General features: G+C 36.8%; 1 protein-coding gene across 2 annotated transcripts in view; it reads right to left on the bottom strand.

The window, feature by feature from the left end:
• FAM120C (family with sequence similarity 120C) overlaps positions 1-17,494 on the bottom strand; it is a 165,017-nt gene that overhangs the window by 44,785 nt on the left and 102,738 nt on the right. For both annotated transcript variants that reach the window (XM_040266048.1, XM_040266049.1), the window contains exon 10: positions 9,362-9,611. In XM_040266048.1, the coding sequence (XP_040121982.1) occupies positions 9,362-9,611 (250 nt within the window). The remainder of the gene's footprint in view (positions 1-9,361; positions 9,612-17,494) is intronic.

Genomic DNA, 17,494 nt, shown 5'->3' on the forward strand with positions numbered 1-17,494 from the left:
AGGCTTCCCACAGCTCTCTTGTAAGTCCCTGTAGTCCTCCAATCAGTCAAGAGGGCTTGTCTCCCCTGTGTCGGATCCTGGGCCGTCCCAATCTGTGGCTCAAACAGCTTACTCCCCAGGTTGAATCTCCACCCATGTAATCTCCCTGTTCTTTTGAGTTCCCTCCCAGGGGTACAAGGCCTGACCTGAATGCTTTTCTTCCCTCCCTGCCTAATTATGGATGAATCTTTCTTGTTGTCTTGGTTGTACAGCAGTCCTTCACCAGTTTCCAATTAGTTTTCAGTGAGAATTGTTCCATATGTAGATGTGTTTTTTATGTGTTCATGGGGCGAGGTGAGTTGCACGTCTCCTTCTACTCGACCATCTTGATAGATCTATTTTCTTATTGCTATTCTCTATTTGATGGGTCATTGTCAGCATATTTTAATTCTTTAGATATGTTTTCCTTTAGTTCTTTGAATCGGAGAAGGCAATGGCACCCCACTCCAGTACTCTTGCCTGGAAAATTCCATGGATGGAGGAGCCTGGAAGGCTGCAGTCCATGGGGTCGCTGAGAGTCGGACACAACTGAGTGACTTCACTTTCACTTTTTACTTTCATGCATTGGAGGAGGAAATGGCAACCCACTCCAGTGTTCTTGCCTGGAGAATCCCAGGGACAGGGGAGCCTGGTGGGCTGCCGTCTATGGGGTCGCACAGAGTCAGACACGACTGAAGCAACTTAACAGCAGTAGCAGTTCTTTGAATGTATTTATAGGAGCTGATTGAAAGTGTTTATTTACTCTGTCCTATATACATATGCCCTCAGAGAAGTTTCTATTGACTGTTTTTTGTCCTGAGTATAAGCCACATATTATTATTTCTTTGCAAGTTTTGTAGCTTTTTATTTGACATTGGACAGTTTTGATAATATAGCAACTCTGGACTTTTGACTTCTTCCCAAAGCACTGTAGTTGCTGCTTTTTAGTTTATTTGTTTAGTGACATGTCTGAACTAATTCTGGACAGTCTGTCTCTCCTGCAATGTGTAGCCTGATGTCCTTGCTCAGATTTTTACTTTTAATTCATGTCATTTTTAAGTCCAGCTTCCTAGAATCATCATAGCTTATTAATCAGCCAATGATTAGTCAAAGGTTGTGCAGAAACATCTTGGGCCAATAAAGCTTTCATTTTTACAAAAGGGATCAATGTGTGGGTTAGGGCATACATTAAAAATTGAAGCAATTTATGTCTGGCTTTTATTGTTTTCCTTGTGCAGGTCTCATGTTCAACCAGGTATGAATATGTAATCGGGGCTCTTCTAGGCCTCTTCTGAGTCTGTATGTAGCCATGTATATCTACACAATCTTCCAGATTCCCAGGACTATATGGGAGCTTATTCAAGCCTTTTTTGGTTGTTTTATTGCTCAGATCTCCCAGTTAAATTTTTGGGTATGGTGTATTGCAACCACAGGCAACTAAGGTATTTGTCCCACCTGATTGTTTGCCATTGATTTTGCTATTATTTTTGACAGTGCCCTGGGCTTGAAGGCTTCTTTATTTTCATTGAAAAAATGTGTTTCTTGTCTCAAAATCAGGTAAATCATTGCTCACCTTTTATTCTACCTGTTATTTTTTCCTTTACATTTATGTCTATAATAAATTTGTCTAGAATTTACGTGTGGTAAGGCTCTAACATGATGTTTTTTTTTCCCCCAAATACCAACTCAATTTTCTCGACAATTATTAACAATTCATCTATTCCTCATTGATTTGAGAAGTTTTCTTTAGTATATTTTAAGTTATCATGTGTCTAGAGTCGTATTCAGTATTAGCTGCACTAAAACAATGACCTGTCAATTTTTGTGCCAGTATCACATCATTATAGTATATGTTTATAATGCACCCTGGCTTTTTTGTTGATGTTGTTTGAGCCAAGACTCCTTTTACTGCTCTTTTAAAAAATCGCAGCACTGTTTATAATAGCCAGGACATGGAAGCAACCTTGATGTCCATCAGCAGACGAATGGATAAGAAAGCTGTGGTACATATACACAATGAAGTATTACTCAGCCATTAAAAAAATACATTTGAATCAGTTCTAATGAGGTGGATGAAACTGGAGCCCATTATACAGAGTGAAGTAAGCCAGAAAGAAAAACACCAATACAGTATACTAACACATACATATGGAATTTAGAAAGATGGTAACAATAACCCTGCATGAGAGACAGCAAAAGAGACACAGATGTATAGAAGTCTTTTGGACTCTGTGGGAGAGGGAGAAGGTGGGATGATTTGGGAGAATGGCATTGAAACATGTAAAATATCATATGTGAAATGAATCACCACTCCAGGTTCGATGCATGATACAGGATGCTCAGGGCAGGTGCGCTGGGATGACCCAGAGGGATGGTATGGGGAGGGAGATGGGAGGGGGGGTTCAGGATGGGGAACACGTGTACACCTGTGGCGGATTCATGTTGATGTATGGCAAAACCCAATACAATATTGTAAAGTAATTAGCCTCCAATTAAAATAAATAAATTTATATTAAAAAATAAAAATAAAAAATTATAATCTATTCTTGTTCATTTGCTTTTCCAACATACTTTAGAATTATTCTGTCAGGTGAACAAAAATTATTTCTTATGCATCTTTATATATCAGGATGGCACAAGATTAACTCAAATGTTTTATTATTGCTGTGAATGAATCTTCTGCTTCTTAATAGAACTGTTCCTATGAAGAGACACCTAAACTTTTGCCATGAATCTAGAGGACAAACTTTGTCCAATTTCACGTTGCATTTCTGGAAAATTGCTTTGAGTTTGGAATGTACCTATGCTAGAAATGGTAGGGCCTTGGCACAAGCTTCACCTTATTCAACAGGGCTATATCCCACCCCTAGAAGCCTGACAGAGTTCCTCATTATCATTCCCTTCTCAGTAGTGACTATTATATGTATTAAGTGAAGTGGGTGAAAGATGCTCAGTCACGTCTGACTCTTTGCGACCCCGTTGCCTATGCAGTCCATGGAATTCTCCAGGCCAGAACACTGCAGCGAGTAGCCTTTCCCTTCTCCAGGGGATCTTCCCAACCCAGGGATTGAACCCAAGTCTCCCCATTGCAGGCAGATTCTTTACCAACTGAGCTATGAGGGAAGCCCATTTTATGGGCTTATTAATACATATTATATGTATTAATGCCTTCCTCAAACATATCAAGTTTTCCTAGTAGATACTCATTTCTCTAAGCCAACTCTCCAAGAGCTGCACCAACTTAAGTTTTAGCTACAACTTGCCCAGCATTACTTTCATAAGGGGTATCTCTTAACTACAGTTAGTAGAAGCAACTGAGGAGTTTAGATTCCTAACACTCAATCAGGTCATAGTTCAATACTCCTACAAAGTCTTAAACTGATGGACAATGCAGTATTTAGGATGAGTTAATTTTCATTTAAAGTTGAATTTTAAATTCTCATTAAGATTTCCTGTTAATCTTTAAACCTGTATTTTTTACCATTTTGTCTTTTAAAAAGCAGAGGAGTTTAAAGTTGGACAGACTTTAGTTCAAACTACTATTAGTTACATATAAAATCTTATTAGTTACATAACCTTTGTAAGTTACTTCTCTTTGACCCTTTGCTTCCTCTTCTATAAATGGAGATAAATAACACTTTTCAGCACTTTTATGAGGATTAGAAGCATTGAACACAAAGGGCTGACTTAGCATATTGCCAGGTATATAACATGTAATATTATAGAACATGTTCTTGTTGATTTTATGAACATTGCTAATTGCCTTGTGCTTTAATAATGATCTTGTATGAATTACTGATTTTTACAGGGCAGTTCCCCCAACACTAAAAGACTTCAGATGATGCCTCTTTTTTTTGGGTTCTTGGGTCTTTTTAAAAGTAATCTTTATATCTTTTACCCTGCTATTAAGGAGTGGCCTATCACTTATTACTATCCTGGGGCTGGTTCTAAGAATAGCTCCCACTCTCTGTCTCACCTCCCTTACAATTTTCTGCTTCTAATTTGTTCTACACTGGGAAATCAGATGACGAAACTGTCAGAAATGTGTCTATCAGAAATGTGTCTAAATTAAGAATAAATAGGTTGATCAGAAGGCTAAGGGGTTCTCTTCAGGGGAAGAATATAGAGCCTATTAGAGCATAGTCTTTGTGATAGCTGGTAGACCTGTTAATAAGTCATTTTTACTTATTTTCATGTTCTTGGATGTGTTTCAAAAACCCAGAGAATCAAATAAATGGGAAAATGAGCTACTACTATACTTTTGAGAAAAAAAGATAAACAAAACATGCAATTCTAGAGTTAATATGAGATAATGTAGGGGTGTGATGCAGGAATGTGTTAGGAGCTAGGAGGAATGAATATAATCCATTACTGGGAAGCCTTGTTAAGTCACCAATCTTAACATTAAGGTAGTTAGAATATTAACATATATTAAGCATCTATTATGTGATTATGTGATAGGGCCCCTGCATGTATTATCTCAATCTTCAAACAGCTGTGAGAAGTAAGAATTATTATACCCATTTATGGTGAGGAAATGGATACTCTAAAAGGTTAAAGTGACTTATTCAAGCTGAAAAGTGACAGAGCCAGAATTTAAACTAAGGTTTGTTCAATTTCAAAGCTCAAAAATCTGTAACCATCTGGTGATTTGTAAGGAATGACTTCCTCTTTGTACAAAATTTATTTACTCTACGTCAGCAAATAAACAATGAGAACATTTAATAAAAAAAAACGGAATACCATTGACAATTACAATGATATATATCAAGTGTCTAGGAATTAATTAAAAATGCAGAAGACCTTTATGAAGAATATTAACTCTTAGGACATAAAATTCTGTACACCTGAAATTAATATAATATTGTAAATCAACTATACTTCAAAAAAGACTGAAAGAGAGATCTGAATAAAGGGAAAGTTAGACTATGATCTTAGGGTAGAAGGACAACATTATAAAGATGTCAATTCTCCCTAAATTAATTCAATTCACTGACCAAAAAACTCAACAAGATTTCATGGAAAATGGACTAAATTTAAATTATATATGGAAGATTAAAGATTCATGTGGTTCAGGAGTAGTCAGTACAAGTCTGAAACAAGAAAAGCAAAGAGTAGAGATTTAACCTACCTGCTATTAAGGCAAATTACAAACCCTTCATAAATGAATGAATGTGACATTAGTGAGGGAGCAAATAGGCAATGGAACAAAATAAAATTCAGGGATGAACTCAAGTATATATAGGAACTCGGTACCTAGGAATGGTAACAAAAATCAATGGGGAGAGAAGAGATCAGTTAATAAATGGAGTTGGGAAAACTGGATTATTATGTAGAGAAAATAAAACTAGACCCTTTCTTAAAGCATACACAGAATAAATGCCCACGAAAGACCTGAAATGGAAGGCAATATTATAAAACTATAATGTAAACAGTTACATCATAGTTACAGAAAAAGTAGAAACATCTTTATGACTCATGGGTAGGGAAGAATTTATTAAATAAGATCCCCAAAGAATACACCATAAACACACAGATTGATGGGTTTGACAAAATCAAATTAAATACTCATTGATTAGGGGTAAAGTGTACTGATATCTGCCATTTACCTGGAAATGAATCAAAAAGGATAGATAAATGGATGGTTAGAGATAGAGAGAGGGATAGTTATATTGGATAAAGCTGTTATTGTTAATAATTATAGAATCTAAGCGGTGGTCATATGAGTGTTTGCCATACTATTCTTCCAATTTTTCTTTATATGTATGTATATATATGGGCTTCCTGGGTGGTGCAGGGGTAAAGAATCCACCTGCCAATGCAAGAGAAGTGGGTTTAATTTCTGGGTCGGGAAGATCCCCTGGAGTAGAAAATGGCAACCTACTCCAGTATTCTTGCCTGGAAAAATCCCATGGACAGAAGAACCAAGTGGGTTACAGTCCATGGGGTCACAATCAGATATGACTGAGTCACTGAGCAAAGCACACATATATGTATGTGTATGTGTGTGTGTGTGGTGGTGGTGGGGGGCTTCCTTGGTGGCTCAGATGGTAAAGAATCAGTCTGTAATGCAGGAGACCTGGGTTTGATCCCTGGGTTGGGAAGATCCCCTGGAGAAGGGAATGGCTACCCACTCCAGTATTCTTGCATGAAGAATTCCATGGACACAGGAGCCATGTATATATACATATATATATATATATATATATATATATATATATATATATATATAGGCCATGCCATATGGTATGGCATGAAGAATCTTAATTCCCTGACCAGGAACCCATGGCCCCTGCAGTTGAAGCGCAGTCTTAACCACTGGATGGCCAAGGAAGTCCCAATTTTCTGTATGTATGAAATCATACTAATGAAAAGCGAGTGAAAGTGAAATAATTTTGTTCAAAAAGAATATTGTACATAAAGTTTTAAAAAATTGTGGCTGACTGGAAAAGAAATTTGACACATACACACACAGATATAGAAAAGGCATCTGCTATATTTGTATGTCTACACACATATATATATCTCACAAAAAACTTATATAATCAGCAAGGAAAAGATAAATAACCTAAAAGAAAATTTGCAAGATAAATAGGCACTTCAGAGAATGAGAAAAAAATAGCTAATATGTTATATATAAAATAGAAAAGTGAAAGTGAAAGTTACTCAGTCGTGTCCAACTTTTTGTGACCCCATTGCCTATGCAGTTCATGGAATTCTCCAGGCCAGAATACTGGAGTGGGAAGCCTTTCCCTTCTCCAGGGGATGTTCCCAACGCAGGGACTGAACCCAGGTATCCCCCATTGCAAGCAGATTCTTCACCAGCTGAGCCACAAGGGAAGCCCAAGAATACTAGAGTGGGTAGCCTATCCCTTCTCCAGTGGATCTTCCTGACACAGGAATTGAAACAAGGTCTCCTGTATTGCAGGCAGTCTCTTTACCAACTGAGCTATCAGGGAAGCCCAATATATAAAATAGAAGATCAAATAAATGCAAAGTAAAATAGAAGATACTACAAAAAAGATCTTCAAGACCAAGATAATCACGATGGTGTGATTACTCATCTAGAGCCAGACATCCTGGAATGTGAAGTCACGTGGGCCTTAGAAAGCATCACTACGAACAAAGCTAGTGGAGGTGATGGAATTCCAGTTGAGCTATTTCAAATCCTGAATGATGATGCTGTGAAAGTGCTGCACTCAATATGCCAGCAAATTTGGAAAACTCAGCAGTGGCCACAGGACTGGAAAAGGTCAGTTTTCATTCCAATCCCAAAGAAAGGCAATGCCAAAGAATGCTCAAACTACTGCACAATTGCACTCATCTCACATGCTAGTAAAGTAATGCTCAAAATTCTCCAAGCCAGGCTTCAGCAATACGTGAACCATGAACTTCCAGATGTTCAAGCTGGTTTTAGAAAAGGCAGAGGAACCAGAGATCAAATTGCCAACATCCACTGGATCATGGAAAAAGCAAGAGAGTTCCAGAAAAACATCGATTTCTGCTTTATTGACTATGCCAAAGCCTTTGACTGTGTGGATCACAATAAACTGTGGAAAATTCTGAAAGAGATGGGAGTACCAGACCACCTAACCTGCCTCTTGAGAAATCTGTATGCAGGTCAGGAAGCAACAGTTAGAACTGGACATGGAACAACAGACTGGTTCCAAATAGGAAAAGGAGTATGTCAAGGCTGTATATTGTCACCCTGCTTATTTAACTTATATGCAGAGTACATCATGAGAAACGCTGGACTGGAAGAAACACAAGCTGGAATCAAGATTGCCGGGAGAAATATCAATAACATCAGATATGCAGATGACACCACCCTTATGGCAGAAAGTGAGGAGGAACTAAAAAGCCTCTTGATGAAAGTGAAAGAGGATAGTGAAAAGGTTGGCTTAAAGCTCAACATTCAGAAAATGAAGATCATGGCATCCAGTCCCATCACTTCATGGGAAGTAGATGGGGAAACAGTGGAAACAGTGTCAGACTTTATTTTGGGGGGCTCCAAAATCACTACAGATGGTGACTGCAGCCATGAAATTAAAAGACACTTAGTCCTTGGAAAAAAAGTTATGACCAAGCTAGATAGCATATTCAAAAGCAGAGACATTACTTTGCCGACTAAGGTCCTTCTAGTCAAGGCTATGGTTTTTCCTGTGGTCATGTATGGATGTGAAAGTTGGACTGTGAAGAAGGCTGAGTGCCGAAGAATTGATGCTTTTGAACTGTGGTGTTGGAGAAGACTCTTGAGGGTCCCTTGGACTGCAAGGAGATCCAACCAGTCCATTCTGAAAGATCAGCCCTGGGATTTCTTTGGAAGGAATGATGCTAAAGCTGAAACTCCAGTACTTTGGCCACCTCATGCGAAGAGTTGACTCATTGGAAAAGACTTTGATGCTGGGAGGGATTGGGGGCAGGAGGAGAAGGGGACGACAGAGGATGAGATGGCTGGATGGCATCACTGACTCGATGGACGTGAGTCTGAATGAACTCCAGGAGTTGGTGATGGACAGGGAGGCCTGGCATGCTGCAATTCATGGGGTCGCAAAGAGTCGGACACGACTAAGCGACTGAACTGAACTGAACTTGAAACCCAATGGATTGGCAAAAATTAAGAAGTTATATAAGAACTGGCAATAATATGAAGAAATAGAAACTCTTATGCACTATTCATAATTTAGAACAAACTGCTAGAGAAATCTGGCAATATTTGGTAAAAAATTTATATGCACATTTTACAAGATCCAGGACTTCTACTCTAAAATGCATACTTCTGATAAACTGACACAGAAACACAAAAAAGAGACAGAGACATCTGTGAAGATATTTCTGAAGCACTGTTTGGAATACCTAAGAACTGGAAACTATCAAAGAACAAATAAAGTACTGTGATATTAGTACTTGTTGGAATATAATTCAGCAGTCACCAGGAATGAACCATATATAAATATGGATAGATGTAAAAAAGAACACTGAATGAAAAAAGTAAGAAATAGAAATGAGATGTACAACATAATATCTCTTATGTTTAAAAATAAAAAAAATATACAAATAAACATCACTAGAGATTGTACATGGATATGGATCTTGCCAACCCAGGGATTGAACCCAGGTCTCCTGCATTGCAGGCAGATTCTTTTACCATCTGAGCTACTAGGGAAGCCCATATATATGTCATGGCAATCAATTCCAGTGTTTCTAAAGTCAGCATAAAACCTCCCCACTTCAAAATACCATAAAAACCACTTGCTTAAGGGAAATGTCAAAAAAGTAAATTATAAAAGTAAATTATTATGATTATATTATGAACTGACCACTTCCGGGTCACATGGCTTACCGGAGTACACAGCACATGAGCAGCAGATGGGTGGGGACGTTAGCTGGATTGAGCATACTGGGTGTGTCTGACTTCATACAGGCCAGGAAGGCACGCATCCTTCTGTTTTTGTCCTCAACTGCTTTGCCTAGCCAGAGCTTCTTGAGGTTTGGGCAAGTCCATTCCCGAAATGTCAGTGCAGACACCAGCTCTGGGGTTTGAGGTGACTTCCCTTTATAGGCAGACCACTCTTTAAGAATCACTGAAGGAACTAAAAGACAGAAATTGAGGAAAAATAGGCTATAGAGACTCTGAGCATTTCACCGCTGGTCACAACTGACAGAATCCATCACACTTCAACATCTTTATATTTTCTGTCACTATAATTTTTATTGTTAGCAGCAGTAATGGTGAGAGTAGTAAGCATTTATCAGATGCTTGGTATGTATTAAGTATTTTATATATAAATGTAAATCTTACTTCCCTAGACAAACCTGAGAGAGAAGCATTATGATTATATTATCACAAAATATAGTACCCATTTTATAAATGAAAAACAATCAAAGCTCAATTATCACATAGTTCTACAGTCATATAGTAGTCCCTCCATTATTCACAGGGAATACATTCCAAGACCCCCAGTGGACACTCAAAACCATGCATAGTACTGAATCCTGTATATACTATGGTTTTTCCTACACCTATAAACCTATGATAAAGGTATGCAAGAGATTAAGAACAATAATAAAATAGAACAATTATACTGTAATAAAAGTTATCTGAAAGTGGTTCTCTCTCTCAAAAAATCTTATTGTACAAATTTAATGCCTTTTCCATCTTAACTAAGCCCTTATCATGTACTGTGTCCATAACTTTTGCAGTTCAAGATGTGACAGCAAAACTAGCATAAATTTCTCTTTCCTTCTTTACAATTTCAGATAGAAGACTTGTTCTTACCATACATCTTTTGTTCTTAGTACAGATGTTAGCAACGTCAGCATATCATTTTTTCCTTCTCTTATTATTAATTATTGAGAACTTAATAATAATTAACTAATTATTAATTATTGAGAACTTTTACCTTTTCACTTAAAAAAGCACTTTCTTGTTTCTCTTTGGCATATTTGAACTGCTAGTATCACTACTCTTGCACTTTGGGGCCATTATTAAGTAAAATAATGATTACTTGATCACAAGCACTTCAACTGATTATAGGGACATCCCTGGCTGTCCAGCAGTTAATATTCTGCACTTCCACTGTAGCGGACACAGGTTCGATCCCTGGTTGGTGAACTAAGATCCTGCATGCCTCACTGTGTGGCCAAAAAAATAAATAAAATAAAATGATTTTAATACAATAGCAAAGATAGGAAATAGACATTGGTACAACTGTGTGTATAGTTCTACATCATGTGTAGATTCATGCAATTATCACCGCAATCAAGATATAAAACTATTCCATCACCACAAAGATTTCTCCTGTGCTACCCCTTTTATGGTCACATGCAATGCTCTCTGGCACCATCCTTGATCTCTGCCAACCACTAATCTGCTCTCTATCTCTATAATTTTGTCAGTTTGAGAATGTTATTGAATCAGAATTGAATCAGAATGCAACCTTTTGAGACTGGCATTTTCACTCAGCATAATGCTCTTGAGATCTATTCATGTTGATGCATATATCAATAGCTCATTCCTATTTTGCTGAGTAATATGCCATGGTATAGATGTACATGGTTTACCTTTTGAAGGACATCTAGGTTATGTCCAGTTTGGGGCTATTATGAATAAAGGTGCTATGAATATTTGTGTATAAGTTCCTACATAAAAATAAGTCTTCATTCTCTAGCATAAATGCTCTAAAAATGTAGTGCTACACACTTATTTTTAGTCTACTTTTAGTTTTAAGGAACTGCCAAATTGTTTTCCAGAGTGGTGATATCATGTTACATTCCATCAGCAAATCATGAGTGATCCAGTTTTCCCACACTCAATCTAGCATGCTCTATTAACACCAATATTCATTTTAGCCATTCTTTTTTTAATTTATTTTAATTGGAGGTTAATTACTTTACAATATTGTATTGGCTTTCCCATACATCAACATGAATCTGCCACAGGTATACACGTGTTCCCCATCCTGAACCCCGATAGATAGGTATGTAGCAATACTTCACTGTGGTTTTGATTTGCATTTCGCTAATGGCTAATGATGGCGAATATATTTTCATGTCTTTATATTCCACACATATATCTTGTTCAGTGAAATGTCTGTGAATGTCTTTTGCTGATTTTCTAATTGGATTATTTTTATATTGTTCAGTTTTGAGAGTTCTTGCAGATTCTTTCTTTCGGAGTATTTCAGATCCTAGTCTAGATAGGTGGCACTTGTTCACCTGTGGATTTCCAGTTGATCCAGTACTATTTGTTAAAAAGACAATCCTTCCTCCAACGAAGTGCTTCTGCAGCTCTGTCAAAAATCAGTTGGCTGTACTTGTGTGAGGCAATTTTTGGGTTCTCTATTCTGTTCCATTGGTCTATACCACTGTTGAACACAGTCTTAATCACTGTAGTGACATATTAAGTCTTATAATCAGGTAGAGTGATTGCTCCCAAATTATTATTCCTTCTCAAAAATGTTTTAGCTATGTTAGGTCCTTTCTTTTTCCATATAAATATTAGAATAATCTTATCTTCATATATACAGAATCCTGATAGAATTAGATATAAACTCTGTTAAATCTATATACAATTAATTTCAAAAAAAATTCCCAACAAACAAAAGTCCAGTACCAGATAATTTGATAGTGAATTCCCCCAAAATTTAAAGGAGAGCTACCACCTATCCTTCTCAAATGATTCAAAAAAAAATGAAGAGGGAGGAATGCCTCTATACTCATTCTATATAAAACAAAAAATATCCTTCAAGAATACAGGGAAAATAAAGACATTTTCAGATGAAGGAAAACTAGGATACTTTTAAAAAAGCAAACCTATCCCAAAAGAATGACTACAGGTATTTCTCTACACAAAAAGGAGATGATAAAAGAAGGAATTTTAGGATTATCAGGAAGGAAGAAAAAACAATGAAAAGAACAAATATATGGATAAATACAATATATTTTCTTTCTTCTGAGTTTTCTAAATTATATCTCACAGTAAGCAAAAACTATAACAATGTCTGTAGAGAAAATAATTAAGACAATTATAAGTGGAGAAAGGTAAAGAGATGCAATAGAGGTCAGGTTCACCGCATTTAAACTGGTAAAACGTCAACACCAGTATAGACTATGATAAGTTATGTATATACAATGTAATACCTAGTAAATACACTAAAGTAGTTATACAAAGAGATACATTCAAAAACATGTAGATAGGATGGGAAGGATAGGAAAACAGAGACATGAAAAACAGAACAAACAAGTAAAAATAAAATGACAGACTTAAGCTCTAATATGCCAATAATTACATTAAATACAAGTAACTTGGTAAAGTAAAGTAAATTGGTCGAATGACACCAATTAAACACACTGTGGAATCTAAAAAGATGACACAAGGGATTCCCTGATGGTGCAGTTGTTAGGACTGGGCACTTTCACTGCCAGGGCCCAGGTCCAATCCCTGGTCAGAAAAACTAAGATCCTCCAAGCAGAGTCGTGAGGCCAAAAAAAAAAAAAAAAAAAAAAAGAGAGAGAGACACAAATGAACTTATTCACAAAACAAAAACAGACTCACAGACTTCAAAAACAAACTTATGGTTACCAAAGCAAAAAGGAAAGGGCTGGGAGAGGGATAAACTAGGAGATTGGGATTAAAACATATGCAATACTATACATAGAAGATATAAAGCAACAAGGACCCTTTTCAGCACAGGGAACTCTATTCAATATTCTGTAATAACCTCTATGGGAAAAGAATCTGAAAAAGAGTAGATATATGTGTAACTGATTCACTTTGCTGTACTAACACAACACTGTAAACTAACACTGAAACTAACACAACACTGTAAATCAACTATACCCAAACATAAAATAAAAGTTTAAAAAAGGGTTCCCTTTCCTCCACATCCTTTGCCAATATTTGTTGTCTTTTTGATAATAACCATTCTGAAAGGTGTAAGGTGATATCTCACTGTGGTTTTTATTTGCATTTCCCTGATGACTGGAGAAGTTGAGCATTTTTTCATATGTCTGTTGGCCATCAGTATGTCTTTAGAAAAATGTCTATTCAGATCCTATGCCAATTATTTAATTGGGTTGGTTTTTTGATGTGGAGTTGTAAGTGTTCTTTCTATATTTTGGATATTAACCCATTGTTGGATAGATCATTTGCAAATCTTTCCCAATTCAGTGCAGAGCCTTTCTGTTTTGTTGACAGTTTCATATGCTATGCAGAGTTTCCAGTTTGATGGAGTCCCATTTGTTTATTTTTTTGTTTACCTGAGACATATCCAAAAAACAAACAAACAAACAAACAAACAAACCCTAACACTGATGTCAAAGAGCATAGGGCTTAGGTTTCTTTTAGAAGTTTTTATGGTTTTAGGTGTTATGTTTAACTGTTTAATCCATTGCATGTAGCTATCCAGTTTTCCCACCATTTATTGAAGAGGCTGTCTTTTTTCCCATTGCATATTTTTGCTTCTTTTCTCATAGATAAATTGCTTATATAATTTTGGGCTCATTTATGGGCTCTCCATTCAGTTCCATTGATCCATATATCTGTTTATGTGCCAGTACCATTCTGTTTTGATTACTGAAGCTTTGTGTGTAATACAGTTTGAAATTAGGGACTGTGATGCCTCCCGTTTTGTTTGTTTTTTTTTTTTTTTTTTACTTCACAATATTGTATTGGTTTTGCCATACTTCAACATGAATCCGCCATGGGTGTACACGTGTTCAGCAAAAGAGACACAGATGTATAGAACAGTCTTTTGGATTCTGTGGGAGAGGGAGAGGGTGGGATGATTTGGGAGAATGGCATTGAAATATGTATAATATCATATAAGAAACGAATTGCCAGTCTAGGTTTGATGCAGGATACAGGATGCTTGGTCCTGTTTTGTTCTTTTCTTTAAAATTTACAACATTGTGTTAGTGTCAGGTGTACAGCAAAGTGACTCCATTTTATACATATATATACACATTATACATAGGCTTCCCTGGTAGCCAGGCGGTAGAGAATCTGAACTTGAATATATAATACAAGATATATAATTATAACTATATAATATGAATAATATATATATATATTTCAGATTGTTTTCTCATATAGGTTATTACAGAGTATTGAGTTCCCTTGGCTACACAGTAGATCCTTATTGATTATCTGCTTTATGCATGCATGCTATGCATGCTAAGTCACTTCAGTCGTGATCCCAAGGACTGTAACCCACCAGGCTCCTCTGTCCATGGAATTTTCCAGGCGAGAATACAGAGTGGGTTGCCATTTCCTCCTCCAGGGGATCTTCTTGACCCAGGGATCAAACCCATGTCTCTTCTATCTCCTGCATTGGCAGGCAGGTTCCTTACCACAAGCACTGTTTATGTTAATCCCAACCTCCTAATTTATCTTTTCTCCCCAACCTTTACCCTTTGGTAACCATAACTTTGTTTTTGAAGTCTGTAAGTCTGTTTCTGTTTTGTAAATAAGTTATTTTGAGCCACTTTTCAGATTTTCCACACATAAGCAGTATCATACGATATTTGTCTTTCTCTAACTTACTTCACTTAGTATGATAATCTCTAGTTCCATCTGTACTGCTGCAAATAGTATTATTTCATTCTTTTTTAATGGCTTGAGTAATATCCTAGTGTATGTGTGTGTGAGACAGAGAGTGACAGTGAGTGTATTCCATTATCTTCTTCATACATTACTCTGTTGATGGAAATTTAGGCTGCTTTCATGTCTTGGATACTATAAATAGTGTTGCTATAACCATTCGGTTGCATGTATCTTTTCAAATTAGTTTTCACCTTTTCCAGATATATGCACAGGAGTGGGATTACTGGATCATATGGTAGTTCTAGTTTTAGTTTTCTAAGGAAAAACACCATACTGTTCTCCATGTTTTTTTAAGACTATGGCTATTTGGGTCTTCTGTATTTCCATATAAATTTTAGAGTTGTTTTAGTTCTATGGAATACATTGTTGGTATTTTGATAGGGATTGCATTGAATCTGTAGATTACCTTAGATAGTATGGTTTTTGGCAATACTAACTCCTTGATTCCATAAGCAATTATATCTTTCTGTTTGTGCTATCTTCAATCTCTTTCATCAAAGATGAATAATTTCCGGAATATAGGTCCTTTAACACCTTGCTTAGATTTATTCCTAGGTATTTTAATTTTTTTAATTGGAGGATAATAGCTTTACACTGTTTTACTGGTTTATTTTAATCTTTACGTGACTGTTTCTTGGGAGTTTTTGATTACTGATTCAATTTCATTAAATTGGCCTGTTCATATTTTCTATTTCTTCCTGATTTAGTCATGGGAGATTGTACATCTCTAGGAATTTCTACTTTTCTTCTAAGTTGTCCATTTTATTCATTTTTTAATTTTTTAAAATTTTTGTTGTATATTGGAATATAGTTGGTTAACAATGTTGTTAGTTTCAGGCATACTGCAAAGTGATTGAGCTATATGTATACATGTACCTATTCTTTTTCAAATTGTTTTCCCATTTAGGTTATTTTACAGAGTACTGACCAGAGTTCCCTGATTCTTGTTGGTTATCTATTTTAAATATAGCAGTGTGTACATATCAATCCTAAACCCCCAATCTCTCCTCCCACCTTCCCCTTGGTGTAGGTTGTCCATTTTATTGATGCAAAATTGTCCATAGTAATCTCTTATGATCTTTTTAATTTCTGCGGTGTTGGTTGTAGCTGCTCCTTTTTCATTTCTAATTTTATTGATTTGGGCCCTCTATTTTTCTTGATGAAGCTAGACAAAAATTTACCAGTTTTATCACTTCAAAGAACAGGGTCTTAAGTTCATTGATCTTTCTTATTTTTAGTCTCCATGGCATTTATTTCTGTTCTGATTTTTATCATTTCTTCTACTACCTTTGGGGTTTTTGGTCCTATTTTCTACTTTCTTTACGTGTAAGGTTGGGTTGTTTCAGGTTTTTCTTTTTCCTGAGACTGGCTTGCATCAGTTCAGTTCAGTTCAGTTCAGTCACTCGGTCGTGTCTGACTCTGTGATCCCATGAATTGCAGCACACCAGGCTTCTCTGTTCATCACCAACTCCTGGAGTTCACTCAGACTCATGTCCATCGAGTCAGTGATGCCATCCAGCCATCTCATCCTCTGTCGTCCCTTTCCCCGCCTGCCCCCAATCCCTCCCAGCATCAGAGTCTTTTCCAATGAGTCAACTCTTCGCATGAGGTGGCCAAAGTACTGGAGTTTCAGCTTTAGCATCATTCCTTCCAAAGAAATCCCAGGGTTGACCTCCTTTAGAATGGACTGGTTGGATCTCCTTGCAGTTCAAGGGACTCTCAGGAGTCTTCTACAACACCACAGTTCAAAAGCATCAATTCTTCAGTGCTCAGCCTTCTTCACAGTCCAACTCTCACATCCATACATGACCACAGGAAAAATCATAGCCTTGACTAGAAGGACCTTAGTCGGCAAAGTAATGTCTCTGCTTTTGAATATGCTATCTAGGTTGGCCATAACTTTTCTTCCAAGGAGTGTCTTTTAATTTCATGGCTACAGTCACCATCTGCAATGATTTCAGAGCCCCCAAAAATAAAGTCTGACATTGTTTTCACTGTTTCCCCATCTATTTCCCATGAAACGATGGGACCGGATGCCATGATCTTCATTTTCTGAATGTTGAGCTTTAAGCCAACTTTTTCACTCTCCACTTTCACTTTCATCAAGAGGATTTTTAGTTCTTCTTCACTTTCTGCCATAAGGGTAGTGTCATCTGCATATCTGAGGTTATGGCTATTTCTCCTGGCAATCTTGATTCCAGCTTGTGTTTCTTCCAGCCAAGGGTTTCTCATGATGTACTCTGCATATAAGTTAAATAAGCAGGGTGGCAATATACAGCCTTGACGTACTCCTTTTCCTATTTGGAACCAGTCTGTTGTTCCATGTCCAGTTCTAACTGTTGCTTCCTGACCTGCATACAGATTTCTCAA

Source organism: Oryx dammah, unplaced genomic scaffold, assembly GCF_014754425.2.
Source record: "Oryx dammah isolate SB20612 unplaced genomic scaffold, SCBI_Odam_1.1 HiC_scaffold_23, whole genome shotgun sequence".
NCBI lineage: Eukaryota > Metazoa > Chordata > Mammalia > Artiodactyla > Bovidae > Oryx > Oryx dammah.